General features: G+C 39.8%; 1 protein-coding gene across 8 annotated transcripts in view; it reads right to left on the bottom strand.

Moving 5' to 3' along the window:
- The window catches only part of PLCB4 (phospholipase C beta 4), a 385,664-nt gene that overhangs the window by 71,322 nt on the left and 289,146 nt on the right, over nucleotides 1–25,196 (bottom strand). For all 8 annotated transcript variants that reach the window (XM_087445596.1, XM_087445598.1, XM_087445599.1 and 5 more), the window contains 8 exons: nucleotides 19,828–19,936; nucleotides 14,016–14,226; nucleotides 12,917–13,010; nucleotides 10,628–10,707; nucleotides 9,984–10,068; nucleotides 7,467–7,557; nucleotides 5,563–5,658; nucleotides 544–644 (listed from right to left, as the gene is read on the bottom strand). In XM_087445596.1, coding sequence (XP_087301722.1) covers nucleotides 544–644; nucleotides 5,563–5,658; nucleotides 7,467–7,557; nucleotides 9,984–10,068; nucleotides 10,628–10,707; nucleotides 12,917–13,010; nucleotides 14,016–14,226; nucleotides 19,828–19,936 — 867 coding nt within the window. The remainder of the gene's footprint in view (nucleotides 1–543; nucleotides 645–5,562; nucleotides 5,659–7,466; nucleotides 7,558–9,983; nucleotides 10,069–10,627; nucleotides 10,708–12,916; nucleotides 13,011–14,015; nucleotides 14,227–19,827; nucleotides 19,937–25,196) is intronic.

Below are 25,196 nucleotides of genomic sequence, written 5' to 3'. Positions count from 1 at the left end.
TCCATGAGGGCAGAAAGCAAGTGTGTTTTGACCCTTCTGGGTTGTTATGGCCTAGAATGTGCCTGGCACACAGTAGGTACACAATACCTATTTTTCTAGGCTGAATGGTTGGATGGATGGAAAAACTTTTATGCTCACTCTGCATTAGGAGGGAGATGAGCTACCTAACTAGTAGGACTGGTTTTCTAATGAGGGCTTGACTGGGATGATCAGGAGTCATTTCTCTGATGATTTCAACAGGTTAACCTCTACGACTGGTTTGTCGTCTCCCCACTCGCCTATAATAATGCAATACATGATAACATTTAAAGGACACGGGCCAAATGGGTAGTAGTTAACACTGGACATGACTAGTGAGTAATTCAAATGTCCTTTCTAATATTGTGCATGTCTTGAGTTCAGATATTGATTCTGGTCACCCAATTTAGAAGGGGAATTACAGGCTACTTTCTTCTCTTGTGGTTGTCACTTTTCTATAATTTCATAACTAATAGCCGCTACCTCTTGAGAGTCAGGAAAGAAAAGGGACAACAAGACTCTGACCTTCTTGACACTATTTGCAACAGCTTCCTTGTGACCTAAGTCATCAGCAGAAAGTTCATGTCCAAATTTGTATTCAGGGTGAGCTTCCTCCTCTTGGTCAGCTGCATGGAAGACAAAAGAAAAACCCATGAAGACAAATTACCACCAAGCAGTCAGACCTTCTCCATAATCCTGGGTAGAACATGAGCACTTTCAGAGGAGAAGGACGCTTAAATGAAAATGGGAACAAATAAATATGCAAATGTTTTTCAAATGAAACTCTCACTAACTCTTACCTATTCAAGGTCAAGGGGCACGTTTTGTTATTTATTATTTCTCCTGCATCTAGCATGGTTTTTGACGTGCTTGACGCTTAATAAATTTTTCTGAAGTGAATGATTACTTCCATCCCAGTACACTAACCCTAAAAATTAAAGCCTCAAACACCTCAGGAATATCTGTGACTCACAGAAGGGTATTTTGACCTTCCATGACACCTAGAGAAAGTAAGAAGAAGATACAAGAGAAGGAAAATACATTTAATAATTTTGAAAAAGAGACTAAAATGTGAATTTTATGGGCCTACTGATTTGTGGCCTGGAGTGGTGTGATATAAAAATGAAAGAGCTCAGAAGGATGTTCTGCTCTTGTAAACTATTTGTCAAACTTGGCTTAGGTTTAAAGATTCTGAAATCATTCCTTGGGCTTATGCTAGGAGGGGAGCTGGAAGTGGGTGCTCAATAAAGTGAGTGCCCCAGGAGCATGGCGTACGCTGTGAGAGGAGGCCAGAAGCACTCAGTCCACTGGTCCAGTCCAAGAAAGTGACAAGAACTCTGGTATTCACCAAGGCTGTTGGTGGAAAAAGGATCACTCATTGGAAAATGAGCCACATGCTGGTGTGAGATCTGGATTTCCATAATCCCCATTCTGCAGGAGCTCCCAGGTAATGAATTTGCCTAAAAACTAGCCAGGATCAGGAAAAACCCATCAGCCTCTGGACCAGGCCAACACAAATCTACACTGTCACAACACAGGGCATAAGGGACCCTTATTGTAAAAAAAAAAAAAAAACAGTGAAATAGGGGGTCAGCCTGGTGGTGTAGTGGTTACGTTCACCCGCTCTGCTTCAGTGGCCTGGGGTTCCCAGGTTCAGATCCCAGCTGCAGACCTACACACCACTTATCAAGCCATGCTGTGGCAGATGTCCCACATATAAAGTAGAGGAAGATGGGCACCGATGTTAGCCCAGGCCCAATCTTCCTCAGCAAAAAGAGGAGGATTGGCAAACAGATGTTAGCTCAGGGCTAATCTTCCTCACCCCCCCAAAAAAAAAAAAAGTGAAATAATTTATGAGTATGGACTCACAAGGGAGGTGAGCAGATCTAAAAGAATTAGAGATATTCTTTTAAGAGTATTTTTTAAATGTGCAAAGGAGAATGCAAGAACAGGAGTAAACGAGAAAATTTCACTGATTCTAAGATGCAATTTTTTTCCCATTTTGGTATTTCTGATGTTGCAACGTGTTCTTCAATCGATGGCATTTTACAATTAATTGGAAGCATTTTTCTTTCTTAGTCATAATAAAAAATAGTGGTGTCTTTCAATTAATGGTATCTTGGATTTGGAATTTCTTGAGGGATTACTTTTTGCAAAGTTCTATTCTAGGCTTGGGAAGAAGGTGAGATGAGGAAGACAGACACTCTCCTCTTCTGGATATTGATATTCTGATGAGGGGATATTCTGGAGGCAGATGATTTTAAAAAAAGTAGGTCATACAGACACTGGGGCAGCAAAAAAAGGATTTGAGGAGCTAGAATAGGTCTTAAAATAATCTAGTCCAGTGTCTTCACTTTACAGATGAGGAAATAGACTCAGAGATATGATTTACAAGTCCAAGGTCACAGAATAAGATACAGACCTAGATTTCTCCAGGTTCTTAGCACAATGCTCTTAAGGTGACACTGGGCTTTCACGACCTACAGTCTGTAACCAAGATTTCGAAACTTCCCACTATTAAATTTCCATTTCCTCTGTCTCTAGTCTAACCTGCCCAGCCAGATGTGAACTACTTGAAGTCAAAGGATGTGTCCCATACAAGTGGTAGAGACTTAATAACTACTTTAAAAGAGTTGTATGAATGAATGTTACCATCTCAAGTGTGCGAGTATACAGACACACCCACAACCACATACAATTTTGGTATTCCCCACTGCTTGTCTCACAGTCCTGGGAGCCACGTGTCCTTATGAATCTAAATCCAGCTAAGGAATGGGCACACGCTATCACTAACTGAGAGCCTTTTCTATTTTCTACAGCCTCCAGGCAGACCTGCCCTCTTGAACCATGCTTGGTTTCCTCTTGACTGCTGTCTTGAAGTATTTAAATTAGAGACTCTAGTCACTCATGTATAGTAGGATCACACTGTGACGCCAGAGTAATTACAGTCAACTGGTTGACCAGAACTGAAGCCAAGTATTACTGAGGGAACCTAAGAATCATATATATATATATATAACTGGTATAGCAGAAACCTCTATGCCCTTAAAGAGAAATTCAAGTGGATGATCCTGTCCTCTCAGCAACTTTCCTACAAGTATACTATCCCACATGATTATTTCTGTTAAAATTTAATCAAAATCTCAAATACATTTTGAAATAACATGGGAGCCACTAGAGGCAAATATTTTTTGTCTGTGGGGATAATTAACAAATGCATAAAAGTTGGGAAAGTACCCTTAAGGATGATAAGTGCAATCATACTGACCCTCATTTTAGATTAATGTGTGTGTTCAGGAAATTTCACATCTTTGACTTTTACTAGTTATATTTTCTCATTTTTTAAAAAAAATATTTTTAACAACCATTTTGTACATTTGTGTCCTCTGCATATTCACTAATATTAGAAAGGCAGTACTGTAAGGTACAAAAGGTCTTGACCCTGGGGTCAAGGCAATTCAGGGGTTGAATCTTAGTGCCACTGTTCGCCAGCTGTGGGATCATGTGCGAAATACATTACCTCTCTAAGCTGCAGCTTCCTCATCTGAGAAAAGAGTGTAATAATATCTATTTCTTTGGGCTGTATAAAGATTAGATAACACAGTGACACAAATTGCTTAATCCACAGTTGGTACAACAATGGCAGTGGTTACTAATATTATTATTTTCTTTGTTCATTTATTCCATTAGTCTGCAGTTTGTTTTACTTGATTGTAGTATCTAGGAATGCTTTACATGTTTTTGATTATCATCTGTGACACATAACCTAAGTTCAGGAACTGTTTTTACATACTATTCATCTTCTAAAATTTTAGAAGTATTTTATTGATCTTTTGAAATATATTCCTTCCAATATTTTATTTTTAAATCTCGTTTAGGTTTATTATTTGCAAAAAAGTGTAAAATAATATAATAGCCATTGTGGTCTATTGTATTTTCCAAAGACAGCTGCAATAACATCTGCCCCACCACACACTCTTCCACAATGTGATCTTGCTACTTACCCACCCCCTTGAACTTGGGCCGGCCCTAAGACTGCTTTGATGAATAAAATAGAGAGGAACTGACGACGTGCCAGTTCTGGGCATAGCTCTTAAATAGTTTAGCAGCTTCTGCTTTCTGCCTCTTGGAACTGGCTCTTAGGATGCTCTGTCTAGGAACTTGGCCACCATGCTGTGAGAGTCCCAAACCACGCGGAGAGGCCATATGTGGGTGCTCTGGGCAGGAGGCCAGCTGAGCTCCCAGCATCAACTGCCAGCCACCTGAGTGAGCCATCGTGACAACCAGCCCAACTGAACCTTCAGATGAGTCCAGCTCCAGATGTCATCTGCTGGCAACTGCATGAGAAATCTAAGGGAGGGCCACCAACCTGAGCCCAGATGACCCACAGGACTAGGAGAGAAAATAATAAAGTGCTGGTTTAAGCCTCTAAACTTTGCAGTCATTTGTTACACAGTAATAGATAACCATAACAGGCATCAATTAAATAATATCAGATATCTTTGGCCTCCTAGACCCTCCCTGCCATATAAAACAAATGAAAGTCAGTCATTATGACTTTTCTCTGGGGGTGGAGTTGAACCTACAGTTTGGACATGAAACATAAACCGTTATTCATAAATCTGTTCCACAGTCAGGAGTCTTTATTAAGGGGTCGGGAATAAGATTAGTTAATTCTCAGAGCTCTCAGGGTTTTACTCATAATATAAAACTTTCCTAAAATCTACTCTTGTATTTCAGATGTTTGTATAATAAGTGAAGAGAGTTTCTAAAAGTATATCTAAATTATTTAGCCCAAACACTATACAAATCCGAGGCATCGTCTGACCAACAGACACACAATGCAAGTCCAAGTCATTTTGTTAATCAATTCTACTGATACATAACGAACAAATAACTTTCTAAAAACATTCCAAACCTCTCAAAAGACCCACTTACAGCCAAATATTACAGTTGTGGCTATAAGGCCAAAGTAAAATAGAAGCTAATAGCAAATAGTCAAATATTTTAAGCAAGGCTGCCTCTGCTAAAATTATCTACCTATATAGATAATTCTGTGGAGCTGGTTATTTGAAGGAATTTGAACTTGGATTTTAATACTGGCTGAGTTTCCCGTTCACTTTGTGCATGCATACAAACCAATCATTTATCTGAGGGTCTCTACTCACGTTCCTTTCCTTTTAACTTGTCTTACTACTGTCATCATTAACAACACTGAAGTTCATCTTCTTGTTTACAGGAAGGGATTGCAGAATATTCTTTTTATTCCTTCTACAGCAAGTGCTTCAAGGATTCTCTGCCTGTGAATTCCTGCTGAACAGCTGAAGGGAGATGACTAAACCACTAAAATCTAGTGCCCAGGTAAATTGGAAGTAACACTATTTGGAAAAATACCAAAAGATTACGGTTGATACATGAATACACACCTGATTATTAAGAATGAAGATGCTGTATTATATAAGAGAGACCACTAAGAAAAATTCACAGTTTTTTTTTATTTTAAAAAGTATTTTTGTGACATGTAATTTAAAAAAGACAACTCACCACTTTCTATTTCCTCTTCATTATCATCCTCTAAGATGTTAACTGGGGCAGCGGATTCTCCAGCTTCCATCACGCTTTTCAAAGCTTCGAGCTGTTCTGTTATTAAAAACAAACAACAAGAAGGAGATGGTGAGAGATGCTGGCCTTAAGATGGACACTGAGAAGGAAATGTAAAGAAAGGAAATGTATTGTCTAAGCTCCTACTGGTCACATTCCTAAGGCCACTGTCTCACCCAGTCCTGGTGGTCGGAATTCTTGAGGAATGTGCAGTAACCACATTGTCTACACATGATGAAAAACTACTGGAACATGGGTGAAGTGCTCAGAATTCTGGACACCACGTTTGAGAGGGGGACTCCATCATTGTGACGGATTTAAGGCTTGATAACAAAAGCCCACAATTTGGAGAATCTGGCACAGACCAAGGTTTATGAACTATTCTAGCAAAGTGACGGAAAAGAGACATGCACACTGGAGACTGACAAAACTTCAGGAAAAAATATTTGCAATTAATATAACCAGGGTTATTATCCTAATATAAAAAAAAACTCTTGTAAGACAAAGATAAATTAAATAATTTAAAAAATGGGAAAACATGTAGGGACAAATCACAAATAATGCTATATGATAAAGAAAATAGTTATCAAAGACCTACAAATAAAAAAAATTAGAGTATGATTTTTCTTCTATTAGTTGGGCACACGTATAGAAGATGACTCATAGCCAGCACTAAGGATACTGCTGGAGAAACAGGCACTCTCGCATACTATGGTGAGACTGTAAGTCAGTACAACTTTTCTGAAAGACAGTATAACAAGATACATCACAAAATAAATGTGTCTATGCTTCAGCCAACCAATTCTAATTGTACCAACTGATTCCGAGGAGAAGGCTGCACAAATTCAAGAAAGTTTATCATTGCTGTTTGTATAGTAATGAAAATCCATCAACTTGGAACTGGTTAAATTATACTATATTCCACATAATAAATTCTGTATAGTGTTTCATACATTAGAATTAAAGTTAGTATGTAGATTTATGTCCTACTGGATGTAATATATTTAATTGGTTGAATTAAAAATAATTAAAAAGTCAGTATATTTAACATGATCCCAGTTTTGTTACACATGTGTGTAATGTCTAAACATGTACATATATGTACATATGTCTATAGGATATGTACATATGTGTAAAATAGATAATTTAGTGCTATTTATTATTTCCTTATATTTTTATTTGTTGTTTTCATTTTCCTAGGCATTATTGCTTTTGTAATAAAAATAAACTATAGTTAATATAATTAAAAAACTTTAATTTAGAATATGTAGGGAAAAACAATGCAATCATATCAATATTTGATGCTATTAATTCATTGAACTAAGAAATGCGCCGAAAGAAAATATCTTCAAAGAAAATTTTCTGGGAGAATACAGGGGAAAAATGTCTATATAAAATCATTTCTCTTTCTCTCCCTCTTCACACACATTTACACTCTCATATCTACCTAGGATCTCTAGATACGTACGTATGACACAGGCAAACTGTAAAGGGAAACTTTTAAGAGGACTTTAGAGTCGATAAAATGATAAAGTGCTAGTTCCTTATATCTTGATAAATTCTAAAATGCCTCTTCCACTTCCTTCTCATTTTTCCTTGGGACCCCTCCACATTCTGGTATATGAACATATGAATATGCTTTCCCACTGCAGGAACAAGTTGACATGGAAACTAAACTTAAATGGAAATGTAGCAACTCTGCTCTGAAAAGTATATGTGATATCACCACCATACCCTCCTCCCTCCCCAAATCAGTAGTGTTAAAATATATTTCATTCTACATAGGGGAATTGTCCAAACACACAATGTATGTATGCTTCCATCATATACGTGTGTATTTGACTTACTTTTTTCAACTTCAGGTTTCAGCCGTTTATTTTTGATGAGTATTTTTCTTCTGAGGTCATTAGGGGATGGCAAGGGCCTGCCTGCTTCGAGCTAGAGATAAACGGAGAGGCTGAATTAGTGTCCCGTTGTGCTTCTCCATTCTCATTCCCAGCCCAGACTGAGCACGGAGGACAGTGAGTTATACAATCCAACATCCACTAGATGGCAGTCAGCACAGGTTTTTAGTTTCCTTCCTCAATCCAAATTAGCTCACAGTATCCAACTCTGCCTTAGACTAACACTGCAAACCTGACATCCAAGTGGTCTCCGGAGGTACGCAGAGCTGCTTCACCTTACCTGGGGTGGTGTCGTGGGGAGGGGATCCTGCTCAACCTCAGGTCTTTACTTTTAAGTAGCTGGTCAAGTATAAGGGATCATTGTGCCAGCTGGAGTCAGAACTGCTTTCCCAGGCAGAAGTCAAGAGTCTCCCTGACGCCCCCAAGTGTTGAACTGTATCGTAAACCTGTCTGCTCAGTAGGCTGATTCAACCTCAACACTTGGGACTGCGGCTTTGTGGGTTCGATAAGGGAATCAAGAAGGGAGTGGTCCTAAGCACTGAAATCTGACCTCTACTGTGGTTTCATTAGCTTGGATTTATGTCTGCAAAGGACGTGTTCCTTTCCTCTATTACCACTGATCCATAGAACTGTGCCACACGTACTCACCCATTCTCCATTCCCTGACCCATCCATCTATACACCCACCCTTCCACGCATCCATTCATCTTCAAAACTAATTTTTATATTACTTATTACATACAAGGTACTGTGCATTCCTATGCCTGTCTTGCCTGTAATGAAGCCTTTTGCCGAAATTCTGCTTCCTTCGGGGAGCCTGCTGTGACTGGCCCATTCTCCAGTGATCTCCCTTGGACTGGATATCTCCAATAAATATTCAACACATTACAGGCCACCTCCTTTTTAGTTTTGTTTTTACACTTATGTCCTGTGTCCTGCCCCCTCAAGATGGAAAGTTCTTTAGCTCATGAGCAGGTCTCTGTCCCACCTACATTACCTGTGCTTCCCACAACCCTTTTCACGTACGTGCATATCACTTCACAAAAAATGCAGCGGTCATTCCACAAAAGCAAGCACCTGAGCCCAACCAAAAAAATAAACAGAGGGCCTAGGTAAAAAAAATAAAACAAAAACATCAGGGATGTTTCTTAGTTTGGGGTTCCTAAGAATCAGTCTCTGAGACAAGGAAGACTGCACTCATAGTTTATTTGGGAGGCAGCCCCGGGATAATCCAACAGATGAGTGAGGAAGTGAGAAAAAGAAGACAGGCAGCCAACAGCAGGTGTGTCATCAGGCACTGTGGGGACTGGAGCGTGATCCTGCTGGGGACCCCGGGAGACGGTGGAGAACATGTGCTCAGAGTTATCCCTCCTGAGGAGTGAGGGAGCGTGGGGTAGGGGGTGTTAATTCTCTGGCACTTCCCGCCTGTTTTTCACATGTGGGCAGAGCAGGCTCCTATGGCCAGAGCTCCCCCTCAGGTAAAAAGCTGCAGGTGTCGGCTGAAAGTCACCAGTGTGCAGGGAAACAGGAAGCACTGCAAGGACGTGGATAGGGAGCCTGTAGCAATGCTTCAGGAGGCTGAAGAGAGTCAGGAGGTCGGTGCCAAGGATGCAAATACCCCGTCTCCTGCATTTTTTCAGGTTTTTTTCTACCGTACAGTGTTTAATACTAACTCCTTTAGCTGTCTTGCTACTCATAACACCTTGTGACAGTGATCTTAACCACTTGGGAGTTATGGATCCTTGTAAAAATGTGATGAACTTTCTGGAATGACTATATACAAAAAAAAATTGTATGCAATTAGAACGAGTTCACAGACCCCACAAAGCCCATCTTTGGGTCACAGGTTAAAAATTCTTTGCTTTATGAAGAGATTACCAGGTGTAAAAATGAAGCTCAAAAAATGTATATATAACATTGTTCAAGTATTTATTTTGGAGTTGGGAGCCTGAACCCCATGCTCCTGTGACTGCAATCTAGGGACTTCCCATAGCAACAGGTTCCCACGGGTGCTGAGCCCTGCGTGTACATTTGATTCATCTGGAGAGCTTTTAAAAAACACCGCGCTCAGCCCTGGCCCTGGATCGATTAAATCAGAATCTGAGTGGTGCCCTGGCGAAGGTATTTTTAACAGTTCCCCCAGGTGATTCTCACATGTAACTAAAGCTGAGAATGACTGCCAAGTCTAGACTGTTGGCCAGTAGGCATTTTACAAAATTTTAGGACAGAGATCTCAGAAACCATAAAGACCCCAAGATCTTCCGAATTAAATTAACCAGATGTTTATTTCATGCCTCTCTACATATCCCTCCGAAGCATGATGAAAGCTTTCTGTACCAACGAATTTAAATAAATATGAAGCTCTTTAGTATTAGCCCTCTAGGACTACTTGACCCTTTAGAAATGAATTTCAAAACAAATCCATTCATGTTAGAAATATGGTTTGCTAAAAATACATACTGGATGTGATTCAAGTGCTTGTTTCAACAGGAGATCCCCAAATAGATCTTCGCAATATTTGGACATCTTGTACTGTTGATATTTGCTGGAGAGAAAGAACCGGCATTTGTAAATTCAAACATCCATTAACCGTCCAAGAATAAGAAACATCCATTCCTAGGCGATTAAAAACTCCCACTCTGCAAAATGCATTACTGTCCTCTAGATGCTCATGTGAGATGTACTGTTACACACCACAAACTTTAACTGGTGTAGTTTAAAAAGAAGTAGATTCTGCCCCAAAATACAAGAGCTGGTAAACAGAATAAAAAATGTCTTTCAAGTTCATAAAGTCTGATTTCAAATATACTGCCAAATCTTCCAACTTAATGGAACTTTGAGCAAGGTGTCCTGATCTCTGACCTTTTGTTTAGATGAAGCATCTCTAAAATACATTAAGATGACTTGGTGATGTTTTTCTGGAGGTGGCGGGGTTTGGGTTTATTTTTCTTTGTTTGTTTGTTTGTTTTTTTTTGCATAAGACTATGTGTCCTAACCACTTCACAAAAGAACTATTCGGTTCTTTAAAAGGATGTTGAGCAGGAGAGGGGAATGAGGATTAGGAAGCAAGGCTTAGAGACTTGGAATAGAACGAATCTTTATACCTGCAGTGATTTTCAAAGGAGAGAATTACAGGATATTCAGAGGTGACAAATGCAGTTTCCTTGATGGCTTGAATAACATCCTTTAAAGATAAAAAGTGTTAATGAGAGAGAAGAGCAAAAAAAAAAAAAAATTTAAAACACCTGAAACCATTCAGAGACTATTAATTTGAGCTTTTCAGAAAGTCAGTCCTGGCAATTCAGCCCTGGAGAATCCATTTACGTTGATATCTCTACAGGCAGAGTTCCCGGTGGTTAGACCCAGGTGCAGTTAATGGTTAATGACAATTTTCCTCAAAGCTATCTTTTACTTCTCAAACATTATGGTGCTATTAACTGACAAGACATTTCACCTAAATGGCATGCCAGTTCTTGCTCCATAATCTGCCAGATGCGTTCAGAGTTGACCTGTCTCGCTGAGGAGCAGGTGAGCCTTTGGCACAGCGATTTTCACAACAGACAATTCCTATTCCCCTAGCCTTGAAGAGAAACATGTTGGTAATAACTTAAGGACTGTTGGAAGCTTTTATTGACTTTCCTCTGCATTTGGCTACATTTCATTGATTTGATGAAGACTCCTGTGAATTGATGTGACATGCAATATCGCTTATTTCATATTAGCCTGGTGAAAGTGGGGGATCACCAGGGAGGGGGTTCTCCTTGGTTAAGCAACATGTGAGGTAAAACAGGGAAGTGCTCTGGATGCCCCTCTCTGACCTGAGAGCTTGGTCACTTGAAACAACTTTTGAATGAGCTGAGCATGTCCTCACCACTCTCTCTCTTAACAGACGGTGGCCCCGTTCTCTGCTTAGCTTTAGAAAGCATGGTTGCAGACCAACACTTCTACAATCAGAGCATCACATTTGGTGAAAATCCCCCAATTCTTACTGGTTTATAGTTAACCACTGGGCAAGTCCCATCATTCAGTCAATCAGGAAAATATTTTACAACAGCTATCTAGGGAAGTCCATTTGAAATGATAATCTTGGAATATTTTATTGAGCCTCCTTATAGCTATGGTGGTCCTTTAGTTATTCTCACTTAAGTTTCTTCCCAGAAAATGCCTGTGACTTTGATAGTCCACTTGAGCTGACCAAGAATTACTCCTTGAGGAAAATCTTGGCTCTGCCCCGTGGGTTCTCCTTTGCTCACCTCCAAGCTGAGGGAGACTAGCCTTCTTTTCAGCTGAGCTTCCTTATTAGGCTTCTTAATTCTCTAAAGAGGACATCAACCCTTCCTGTCAGTTTGGTTGGCTGTGCAGACTCACGGCTTCCCAATTGAATATACTCTTGGTACTTCTCAGGGACCACAATCTTGAATTCATTGCTGCTCAAAACTCACCAACATCTTGGCTGAGAGAAATGATACACATGGAGTGTGGTGGGTATAGGGCCTAGGCATCTGTTTTTAAAAACACCTCTGGTGATTTTCCACATGTAGGCGGGGTTAAGAACCATTGCGCTAGATGTTGCAATAACCATTCTGAGTTACACCAAACTGATGGAGACCGATGTACCTGACATATCGGCCAACCACAGAATTTCATTTTTGACTTGTCTTTTCGCAGGATATCATTGGAGCAGACTAAGGAATGTTCTAAGAAACCAACCTTCAATTGCACATAGAGATCATCAAAAGGGCATTAGTGAAATGCCTATTTGTAAAACTGTAGATTTCCCTCTATGAGGATCTTTGAGGAAAAAATTTCTCTCTGATGTCAGTACTGGGAATAATTGTGCTTCTCTGGACCAGCTGCTCTGTTTGTATTTTACGAATCCCGTGAATCATCATGTTTCTGTCCTTGGACTGAATTCTAGAAAGTTTGGAGCTCAACTTGTGCTATGGCTGGATAGTTTATAGGACTTCTTGACACTCATTCATAAACTCTAATCTCACTTCCTTATTTTCTTACCCTTATAGGTACTATTTATAATCTATTTTATTTTCTGTATCCTATTTATCTTTTTATGCCATTTTCAAGTCCTTCAGGAGTAATGCAAAATAAGTAAGCAAAAGTAGATAAGAAAATGAAAGACTGTTTTTAAAGTGAGTGCACCAGGGAGACCCTGCAGAGAAATCTCATTATGTAGCACCATCACCATCTGAAAGCAGGGAAAGTGGTATGAAGGAGATATTAAGTGGAGAAAGCATTTTTCTTGACTTTCACCTCAAAACTGGAAGAAGGGAACATGAAGATAAAATGCTGGCGAATGAATAATTTGTTTTCTCCACTCCATCTCTCAATTTCCACAAGTTTGGAAAAGGCCGTGGCTGTGTAATTTTAAAACTTACCTTAAAAAGGATATCTGTACACATTGCTTTTCCATGAGTTATTATAGGTTCTTGATCTTCACCTTTTCCATCCCAACAGTCAAGTTCAACACACCTAGGAACATAGTGAAATTACAATATTGAAGCCTTACAATAAAATAGGGTGGGTACAAATTAAAAGAAAAGACATCAAAATAAGTTTTTTCTTATAGAGGTAGAAAATGGAATGAATTAAGTAATATGCTTATTTCATGGAGTATGCAGGTTAAAATCACATTATGTACACTCTTTATCAGGTTGGTGTCATCAAAAAGGGATTATCAGAGATTAAAAGAAACTTAAGAGAGATAATAACCAGTGTGGTTCCGGATAGAATCCTAGTTGTGACAAAACTGCAATAAGAAACAATTTCAGGAAATTTGAATATAGGCTGAGTTTTAGATGGTGTTAAAGAATAATTCTTTAATTTTGTGAGGTGGGATGATGTTACTTTGGCCATAAAAGAAATGTTCTCATTGTTTCAGCGATTCACACTCAAGTATTCAGAGACAGAAGCAGTGGTGTAGTTAATTTCTTTTAAAGTATTTCGATACACAGAAAAGCAGTGAGTTAAAAAAATAAAGTATTGGTTATTGATAACCTGAAAAAAATATCATAATGTAACTACATTTCTTATTTTTCACTTTTAGCATTTTTTTTCATGTTTTAAACCTCAAATATTTGCCAATTTCTGTAAAAGGAAAATGATTTTCAATAATCTCTATTCTCAGAGAATAAAATTTTAGAACTTTTAACACTAAGTAAAGCTAAATTTGCAAGTGCCTACGACCAATAGGAAACTTAGCATGACTCCTTAAAATATGCATTTTTTTTTTGTAATTTTGGGGGCATATTTTAAATTTTCAGTAAAAGATATCTTTTGACCCAGAGAAGGACTCTAGACCTTTCTGGAACAGATATTGTCCTTCCTTTCTCAAAGTTAAATGACCATCATAATCCATTAAAGAGAAGAACAAATGTCCTTTTCACTCTGAACACTACTTCCTATTTTTCAGAGAAAAGTAAATTAAATTGAAGGGCATCAAATACAAAAAATAAACAGCCGTCTTGAGCTTCTGACCTGCAACCAGCCAGGAGAACCTGTCTGTACATTTCTACCGAAGACTTCCCGCCAAACTGCCGGCCAGTGAGATAGGTGTTATGGGAAGAACTGATGAAGTAGTGAGCCAGAGGATGGTCCATTTCTTGGTAAAGTTCTAAACGATCTAGGAAGACTGGGGCATTTTCATCTGACATGAGATATCTGCAAAACCCATCACTGGATATGACACCTAGGGGAAAAAAGAATATCTTAGCAGATTTGTGCCTCTGAGGATACACGTCTCATGTTTTATTCACGGAAGTTGAGGCAGCTTAAACAGGAGGAGTAAAAACTTCTTCACAGTCTCTTTCTCAAGAAGCTTCATGTTTCAGAACTTGAATGACATAACAGAGCTGCACATTACAAGTAACCTAATGCACTCCACGAAGAGGTGGCATTCTGCTTTCAGATCCATGATGGCAGAAGCACACAGTTCCCTAAGTTCAGAAGCACAGCACCAGGAGCTGTGGTGACCAGGAGTCAAGGGGACCTTTGTCTAGTTCTTCCTCTCACATTCACTCCTTATGCTCCTGGGTCTCAGCCTCCTCTTCCATCAATGGGGCAAAATATTGGCAACACACCTTTTCCAGGACTGTCATGGATGGTAAAGGAGAATATATATATATATGAGACACACTCCTAAAAAAATGGGTTGGGCATTATTGTTCTCACTGGATGAGAGAAGGGATTAGTGGTCTCCCTGGATTTAAACAATTCAATTTTCCTACTTTATCTAAAGGATAGGGTACGGGATTAGTGAGAAGAGCATGAGGTAGTCATTGAAACACGGCCCCCAAAGCCACTGTTCATTTCAGTCACACCTTTCTGATACAGGCCATGTCCCACGTGGTAACAGCAGGAGAAGTAATCGATCTTTCTGCATCTTCTACCCTATCAACCATCGACAGCCTCAGCTTTTTGCTTTTATTTAAACATTTGCAATATATGAACTGATTTCAAGCTTACAGAAAAGTACAGACGATAGCATAATAAATAGCCATGGACCTACACCACAGCTCTGTCTGATCCTAACATTTTACCTTATCTGCTTTACAGTTTTTAAAGGAATACATAATTACAGATGCTGCTGCAGTGCCCTGTGTACCCCACCCCAATGTAGACAATAAAACCGGCAAACAGCCATTGATGACTAAGCAGCTAGTAACTATGCGGGATTGGAATTTGCCAGCTCAGAATATGTCTCTGCCTGAATGACATTTGGACCCCCAACCCCACTAACTAACCAAAGGAGTTTTGGATGGGAGGCCTGCCCCCAGAACAGGCCATCACCATAGACATCTCTGGTGTCTGGGTGGGTCCCTGATAAGCCCATTCTTAGTTCTGGTTACCCTTTATGAGAGACATTTACATTTGTAAAGAAAATCTCCATCTGTAAAGGTATCTTCTTCCCTGGACCAGGAAGAAGGGGGGGATGGCCTTACCTAGAAATTTAGCAGAACAGAAGATGAGGACTTAAATCTGCATGATAAACTTACCCATTGCTAACTGTGCTGTTTAAGTAATATGGTTAGGAACCACTAGGTTCCTATAGGTAACATCCCCCTGGAGTCGGGGTCACCATGGTAATGGGTGTTTGAGCTATTTTTTCAGGAACTGAACCCCTGTCCACTTCAGGCCAGATTGAGACCACCAACCCATCAACTGGAGTTCCTGAGGTTGGAACTCCACCCTCAGGGCATGCTAATGCCGCCATTTTGTGAACGTGTGTCCTACGAAGAGACATGAAGCCTGACTACTGACTACGCTTGCGCAGATCATCAATTACCTCATCTCTCCTCACCTCCAATCATTTCAGACCACCTTGCTCCCTTCCCCGTAAATACCCGAGTCCCTTTTTTCAGGGAGGCGGGTTTGAGACTTGTTCTCCCGTTTTCCTCACTTGGCTGCCTTGTGATTAAACCCTCACTCTCTGCAATCTCGTCGTCTCAGTGATTGGCTTTCTGGGCTGCGGGCAAAAATGGACCTGGTGCAGTAACAACAACCAGTACCCTAGATTTGTGTTTAACATTCCCTAGATGGTTTTGTAACTTTACTATATGTGCATTTATCCAAACAACATGTAGTTTTGAATATTTTAAAATTTATATAAAAGATATCCCACTATTTGCATTTGCAACTTGCTATTTTTGCTCTATTTTCTTGGGACTTATGCAGTTATGTGAGTAGCTCTTGTTCACGTATTTTTCACTGAATAATGTATAGTGGTATGTCCAGCAATAGTGTGTAGAATGTAGAGAAGTCCATATAAGAATATACCAGGACTTATTATCCATTATTCTGTTGATGGAAATTTAGGTCATTTCTAATTATAATTAAAAGTACTGCAATAGAAATTTGTGTATCTATCTCCTTGGGCACATACATTCATTCTCAGAGAAAGTACTTTTTGAGGCACTGGGACAGATGCAGTGATGGAAGAAACAGACAAGCCCTGTCTTCATGAAACATGTATTATGGGCAAGAGAACAAACAAATTAACAAGTAAATATAAGTATAAAATCATGTCATGAAAGTACTAGAAGGAAATAGAAAGCAGGGAATGAAAGTGATAAGGAATGACCAGGATGCTGTGTTAGTTATGTGGCCAGCAAAGGCCCTTCTGAGGAGGTCACATTCACACATGGGGAGCAAGCCACATGCATAGCTGGGGGAACCCCATCCCAGGCAGAACAATCTGCAAGAGCAAAGACTTGATGCAGGAGTATGTGATGGAGGGGAAGAGGAGCTGGAAATGAGGCTGGAGAGGGAGCCGGAGGCAACATCAGTGGGACTTTAATCTTTGCTAAGTACTTTGTATTTTATTCTAGGTGTGCTGGGAAGCCTTTGGAGGGTTTTGAAGAGTGGAATAACATGATCAGATTTACTTTTTAAACATTTACTCTGGCTGCTGAGTGGAGCATAAATTGTACGGCATAGAGTAGAAAGGAGAAACCTAGTTAGAAGTTAACTGGCATTGCCCAGGGAGAGACTATGAAGGCTTGTAGAGTCTGGTAAGGGTGGAGGTGGTGAGAAGTGATTTATTCAGGATAGATCTCCAGTGATGGATCAGAGGTGATGTGAAAGAAGGAAACAAATCAAGGATGATTCCAGTTTTGGCTTGAAAAGCTGGGTGAATAATGGCACCATTTTCTAGGCCACAAAAGGAACAGGTCTGTGGGTGGGGAGAATCAAAACATGTTGTAGATATACACTGGAAATGCCCACTCAACATCCAAATGGTGCCTTCTACTATAGGTCTGTAGTTTAAACAGAGGTTAAGAGTAGAGAGTTCATTTTGTAAGTCATGTGTGTTAGTGCAGTCAAGTCAATTCTGACTCCTAGTGACCCTGTGTACAACAGAGCTGAACCCTGCCTGGTCTTTTTGCACCATCCTCTCACCTTCCAGTGCTGTATCAGATAATGGTCTGCTGCTATTCATATGGTTTTCATGGCCAATTTTTTTGAAAGTGGGTGGCCAGGTCCTTCTTCCCAGTCTATCTTAGTCTGGAAGCTCCGCTGAAACCTGTCCACCATGGGTGACCCTGCTGGTATTTGATATACTGGTAGGATAGCTTTCAGCATCACAGCAACATGCAGCTGCCACAGTATGACAACTGACAGACGGGTGGTGTGGTTCCCTGACCAGGAAATGAACCCGGCCCCGTGGCAGTAAGAGCACTAAATCTTAACCACAGGGCTGGCTCACGTGTATATAGAAGAAACTTAATATCATCAGCCCGGATGAGCTCACCTAAGGGGTGAGTACAGATGGAGCAGAGATCTGAGGCCTGAGCTTGGGCCACTCGGACATCCAGAGTTGGGAAACATGTAAGAGATTATTTAGGGTACATACCTGCAAGTGGAAAGGCTGGGCTGTAGGAGAGGTACATTTTCCACTTTACTAACTATTGCAAAATATTCACCAAGGTGGTTGTTTGTACCAATTTCTGCTTCCACCAGAAGTTTATAAGAATTCCTTTTGCACCACATTCTCACCCTTACTTGATAATGACAGATTTTAAAATTTCTGTCATTTATGAAATCATAAAGCTATGCTTTTAGAGATGCCAATGGTAATTTCCTAGACTTTTAGGACCTGGAAGGTCTTTAGAAATAACCAAGACAAACCTCTATCATAACATTTATCACACTGCCAAGGAACTGCTGAGTCTTGTCATGCGTCCTTCTCCTTCAAGAGATCACAACTGCCTTACTTAACTTTGAATCCCCAGCATCTAGCACAGTGCTGGGCACCCAGTCAGCCCTCTATAAACTTCAAGTAATGAGGGTAGCGGAAAGAAATACTAGTTGAATGAGCGCACAAACCTCACCATCTTACAAGTAGGGAAACTGAGGCCCAGGAACATAAATCCTTGCTCAAGGTCACACAGTGACAGGATAGCAACAAGAATCAAATCAGATACTGCAAAGTGCTAGATTTTCTATCAAGCTACTTCCCCCTTCACTTTAATCACATGCAATGTGGAATAAATTACGATACTCAGAATAGGGATAGAGAGGAAAGTCATGAGGCAGTTTTGCTAAAAATAGGTATTTGAGGCCCAATAGAAAGTGTAAATGTACATTTACAACCAAGGGAAAACTCTACTGGATTTGGAAAAATATCAAGGGTGGTCACACGGTGTGGCGGGCCAGGCATGTGTATAAACAGGTTCTGTGTGGGTCCAGAGAATGTATAAACCTTTCAGCAACATTCACTGGCATGAGATACAAAGATAAAGAATCCCTATTCTGGGCGGGCCCTGTGGCTTAGCCGTTGGGTGCGCGCGCTCCGCCGCTGGCGGCCCGGGCTCGGATCCCGGGTGCGCACCGACACACCACTTCTCCAGCTATGCTGAGGCCGCGTCCCACATACAGCAACTAGAAGGCTGTGCAACTGTGACATACAACTATCTACTGGGGCTTTGGGGGGAAAAAATAAAAATAAAAAAAAAAAAAAGAATCCCTATTCTAAAGAGGAGGAAACTCAGGCCATGATACTCATGGGCACATGGGACAGACAGAACTTGAACCTAGATCTCCTTCCACTCTCCACTGAGACATAAGGCCAGAGGCTCCAGCTCAGGGATCTTCCAGCATCCCCTGTCCGGTTATATTAGCATCACTCCTCCTATCCTTTGCAAGTGTTTCCCCTGCTACAGGACCAATCTCACACTTCCTCTCCATGCCTTTCCTTTGACAAATATTGGAACGAATAACACATTGTTTCCAAAGATTCATTGTAAGGGGCAAAGGTTCAGAAACTCTAACAACTCGCTAATTGATTCCTGACTATTTAATTTCATATATCAATATTTATCTTCCATACCAGAGGTCAAATGATGGGTGAGAGGGCTCATAAAATCATGTATTAAATTTATTTGGCTTAGCAAAACAAAAAGGAGAAAAAGAAGGTATACATTTTGATTCGAAATAAAATTATTTCAAAGACTGCAAACAGACTGTATTTGGAATTTTTACATTTTAAGCATTATACAATACTAAAGATCTAATTTAAGAAGTTACATGGGGAAAATATCACTATAATGTGTTTAATAATACAATAAATTTAGCATTATACTTCAGGCAGCATGAACAAATTTTGATGTAACGTAAAATTTATACCAACTTAGATCCAGAAAAAAAAGCAGTCAGTTATCAATACTTGCCTCTGGGGAGCTCCAAAGCATTTAAAGATACCTTTAACTAAAAATCCAAAGACTTTCAAGTTGCGTACATTCTTGCTTTTGTTTTAAATACAGAAAAATTCTCTTTTTTTCACTTTTATTACCTTTTTTTTTTAAATCTTCATCAGGCTCATACATCTCAATGATCTGCATTGCCCTTTTAGCATCATAAAATGGAAATAAAATTTCATTCAGTCGAGGATCTCGTTGATGCTATGATGAGAAAATAACTCCATTAAGGCTGACATTTCTTGCCCTTGTGGCATTACACATTATTAAAATATATAATTTCTAAAACAAGATATAGCTAGAATATCATGTTTACGGTTACAAAGATAGAATTTCACTTTCTTCCTGTCTTTCTCCCTAAAATATACTTCAAAAAAGTCCAAATTTGAGAGTACTTTGTTGGTTCCCCTCACTGAACTAGAGAAGAAGAATACAAAATATACATTCTTTTTCCTTCAGAAATGGAAGGATACATAACATGGTGTGCATGTCAATGGTATTGTCTTCTAGTTCCCAAACCACAGGTAAGACATTTGGCATAAGTGTCTATATAAAGTGAGGTCAAAAATCTTAAAAACAAAAACAAAAAAGAAAAAATCACAAATCTCCAAAATAGTTCAAATAGATAATATACTAATTTAAGTGCCAAAACAAAAACAACAATAATAACAACCAAATCCCCTAATGTTAGATGGGAAAACATTTTATTTTCATTATATCTTTCTACATCAATAAAAGATTTCTTGGGCACTGCAAACTTCATTTTCTTGAGTAAATATTTATCAAAATGTACCAATTATAATAAGGATGAAAATTAATCAGCACAAGGATATTTACAAGCTATAAATGATATGAAAATTTCTATTTAAATATCAGTAGTTCAGAAAGTCTTTTTCTCTATGAAATCTAACTCAGTTTGCCCTGAGGAAATTTTCTGGGCAGAGAGTACATGAATGATTAAGGCAATTAGGAGGTTGGTGACGTCATTCTTTTCAAATCAGCACCTAGATGCTCATGGTTTTAACCTGAGGCACCAGGAGCAATGCTGTTTCTGCAGTTCTGTCATCCGAACTTCACAGCAATGGTGAAAAAGTCCAATTTACTAACTGACTCAGCTACAATCTTTTGTGTTTGTGTGTGTGTGTGCATGAGTGTGTATCTGTATCTGTCTGTATGTATCTGGAGGCAGTGGGTCCATTAAACTTCCCTATTGTTCACTGTGGATGAGAGGACAGAACACTGTGACCCTGGTCATCCATCAAATAAAGCAAACTTCAATGGAATAACGGCAGATAAGCAGCTGCGAGCAAAACCTGGTCAGCAGGTAGGACCTTGGCAATAGCTCTTTACCCAAATATATTCACAGTCTTTGAAAAACATTATTGAAAAAGTATTTAAGAAACAATTGTGAAAAGTTCATATGGATTTCCCTTCCCTATTTGTTTTGAAATGAAAATTTGAAAAGTGGGTTACACAGAATGAATGCCTTTGGCCAACAGAACACTGGATGTAATTTCCTAAAGCAGTTGTGGCCTAGCCTATTCTGGCCCTCCCACCTCCCCACCGAGTTAAGAGTGTTGACTCATAAGGAATCAATATCTTTTTGTCAATTTATCCCAATGAAGCATGCTTCTGTTGTAATCTAAGAAATTACGGCTCACAACAGCTCACATCCATGCATGTGCAAGAGCAGAAACTGTTATATTAATAACAGGCCTCGAAACCATAAAGAACAAAAGTTATGAGGTATGCAGAGAAAGAGAGGTTGTGAGGTAGACCATGGAATGCCAGGCAAGTGAAGGCATGCTACATCTTCTTTAAGAAATGGATGGGCATCATGCAACCCTAGGGCCGGCTGTTCACGGGGATGACAAGCACCACCCCTCTGGTGAGAATGCAGTCTTTAAAAACAAACAAACAAACAAAAAACTCTTTCTAGGCACATTCCTTCTCCAGTCTCTGTGAATAATATCACGGAAGATGGACGTGGGATGAAAAGGTCCTTTTTAGACCCACTGCAGTTATGGTCATGGTTGGCCACTATATTTCTCTTACTTAAAAGTAAGTCTTTTAATTTAAAGATATGCTTATTGGTAAGTATCCTGGACTCATGGAGATGATAGGGCAAATCCATATGAATTAAAAAGTGAACGAAAGAAGAGATTAAGCTAAAGGGGAGAGGAGAGATCAAGTTAGGGAAAGGATGAGAGGGAATCCAGGCATTTAGGTGCTTTTTAGATACATCTGTGTGTGTATTCTAACCAGGTGTTACCTGTGGTGTGGTCTGTGGATGGCAGCAGTCACATCGCCCTCACCTGGGAGCTTGTGAGAAACGCACATTTTTGGGCCCCACCCCAGACCTACCAAATCTGATTCTCTGGGTGGAATCTGTGTTTTAACAAGCCTTTCAGGTGATTCTGATGTGCTCAAATTTAAGAAGCACTGCTTTAACTTGTAAAGGTATGCATTTTAACATATTTGCATTTCAGTAAAAAAAAAAAAAAAGTACCTAATACCTACAAGGATAGAAGAATGCTAAATGGTGTTTGAGATGTCCTCCCAATTAAACCCCAGTAAAATTTCCTCAGAGGGCATTATATTCACTAGAACATCCTGCCTATCAGAAGCAATTGCCAGGAGAACCAGATGCTAAAATGGATGTATCATAATCCCTGATTCTACATTTACAGCAAAGAAGCATTAAGAGCACACAATATGAAATTACATTTATCTTTGCATCTGCTCCGCCAGACAACATAACCTTTTGCTTTCCCTAAAATTTTCATGTTTCAAAAAAAAGAAGTACAGGGGCTGGCCCAGTGGCATAGTGGTTAAGTTCACATGTTCCACTTCAGCTGCCTGGGTTCATGGGCTCAGATCCTGGGTGTGGACCTACACCACTCATCAAGCCATGCTGTGGCGGCAACCCACATACAAAATAGAGGGAGATGGGCACAGATGTTAGCTCAGGGCCACTCTTCCTCAAGCAAAAAGAGGAAGATTGGCAATAGGTGTTAGCTCAGGGCCAATCTTCCTCACCAAAAAAAAAAAAAAAAAAGGAAGTACAGCACAATCTGGATAATCCAAAGGCAAGGAAACAAATGGTAAGATTTGTGTTAGAGTCATAAAACTATAATCTTCATATGAAAAAATAATGAGGAGAAAGATCACTTCCAGGTAATCTCAGAGTAATAAGGTTGCAGAAGAGTTCCACACGGACATAAACACAGAGGGGCAAATACTTCACAAGTCTGAGGGACCATCGCTTTTCAGTTGGGGTTCAGGGAAGCAATGCACCCAGGATATTCACCCCATGATGTCCAGAGCTTTGTAAAATGAGATTCTAAATAGCTTCGGAAAATAAGTCACAGAACTGTACCCCAGTGAATGAAGAGATAACGGACATTATTATGTTCTTACTGACAAAAGACATCAACTGGCTTCAATCCAAGCGGCACTGGGAGAGAGAGATGCGGACATAAATAATATGCAAGAGAGATATAAAGAAGATAAAGGAATAATTGGCAAGGGTAGGCTTACTCATAAGACCAAATACCCCCTTCTCTCTCTCTGCCTATGCATTAAAGAATACAGATACTGTTAAGTGGAAAAAGAGCTTGGGTCCTTTCTTGTATTCTTCCAACTGCCAAATAAAAAATAAAAATTTAAAAAATCAGGTTTGGCCCTAATGTGATCATATAATATGTATGATGCAGGGGGAAGATAACCAGCAACAAGGAAATAAAGCTAATTCTTGATTATTGTGGCCATCTAAGACCTTTTTCCTCTCTTTCTTATTTTGATCTGTCTCTCCTGCTCTTCATGCATCTCTCAATTCTACAGGCCCTCAGTTGTTAGCATCTTGGTAAGAAGTCACACAGAGAAGAAAGGTAAAAATAAACTCAATTTAGCTTTTCATTAGGAACAAGGAAAGATGTGAAACTAACAGAAGCCCAGAGATTTTAATTAGACCTGCCACATATAGAGAATTGAGTTGGTAGCACTATCTAGCCATGTGGGAGCTCACCGTGAGTGCCTCCTCCAGCTCTCCTAGACTCTAGTTTACTATTTTTATAAAGTAAAAAATGCAAGTTTCCCTCAATCCACTGGATGCGACCACGAGACACAGCTGTGGCAAATTTTAGGTCTGAGTGGTGGGTTTTCATGACTAAATTCATCATGGAGAATAACAGAAGGTATATGCTGCTCTCGCATTCTTCCCATTCACACTAAGCATCCCAAGGAGGAATCCAGGGAATCCTGGAGGGCAATGCTTCACAAACTTTAAGGTGCAGACAAATCACCTGGAGATCTTGTTAAATGCAGACTCCAACTCCCTTGGCAGGTCTGGGTGGGACCCAAGATCCTGCATTTCTAACGAGCTCCCAGAGGATGCCGATGCTGCTGGTCCACAGATCACACTTTGGGGAACAATGAGCAAGGAGATAGCGAGAAGCAGATGAGGAGCAGGTTTCAAGCTACTAGTAAAAAGCCAGTAAGTATTGATGGCATGGATAGGGAGGAGGTGGTACAAATCCCTACACGGCGACCAAGGCAGTGACTGGCCGATAGTTCCTCCTCTCCTTCCAGCTTCCTGGAGATACACATTAGTACACTGAATAGAAAATTTCATATAAAGAGTAAGGGGATTTACAAGGTGGAAGGTGGTGGGAGGCATCATGGCTTTTGCTAATATAAATGGCTTTTTTTTCCTATTATCTATTCTAATTGCTTAATGCCAGTATACAGGTGTCTATTGATTTTTGCTTTGTTGATCACCTCTCTGGTTACCTTGCTGAATTCTCTTATTTATTGAAAGAGCTTTTCAGTCGATAGTTTTTGATATTCGGGGTACATGATCATCATCTACAAATAATGAGAGTAGGACCTTGTCTTTTCCTATTCATGGGACTCAGTTATTTTTTCTTGTCTTACTGCATGCTCTGGGGCTTCCAATACAACGTTGAATTCTGCCTTGTTGAGACCATGTGGCTAAGGCATGTTGAAAATGTTTAGTCTAAGCTTCTGGACTCATAAACTCTTACATTCCAAAGCCTGCTGCCTTTTTGAGTGAACTCTGTCTCCTTTCACTGTGAGTTTTGAAGGCACTCTGCCTACAGGGTGCTTTTGATTTTGGAGAGATGAGAGGGGCAACGGTAGGACTGAAAAGAGAGGATGCAAGGAGCTGGCAGAACATTCTGTAAGTTTGACAAAGCTTCTTCAAGGAGACATACAGATTTCTGTCTAGTTCTTCCAGTCTAGTGCACTAGGATAGACAAGGAAGTGATTCAGGGCAGATATTTTAATAAAAAATAAAGGTTGTACACTTTCCCGGACTGTCTTGTAGTTTCTATGACCTAAAGAAATCTAGAATCATACTCATTCCATCAGTCCCGCCCCAAAATAAGCTCCTTCTTTATGGTTAACGAGAAGCCAAATAGAAGGAAACATAAAACAAATGAGA

The sequence above is a fragment of the Ceratotherium simum genome, chromosome 21, assembly GCF_057802395.1.
Source record: "Ceratotherium simum simum isolate JZ-2026a chromosome 21, ASM5780239v1, whole genome shotgun sequence".
Taxonomy (NCBI): Eukaryota; Metazoa; Chordata; class Mammalia; order Perissodactyla; family Rhinocerotidae; genus Ceratotherium; species Ceratotherium simum.
The sequence above is the reverse complement of the archived record's forward strand: the minus strand, read 5'-3'. Positions and strand labels throughout refer to the sequence as shown.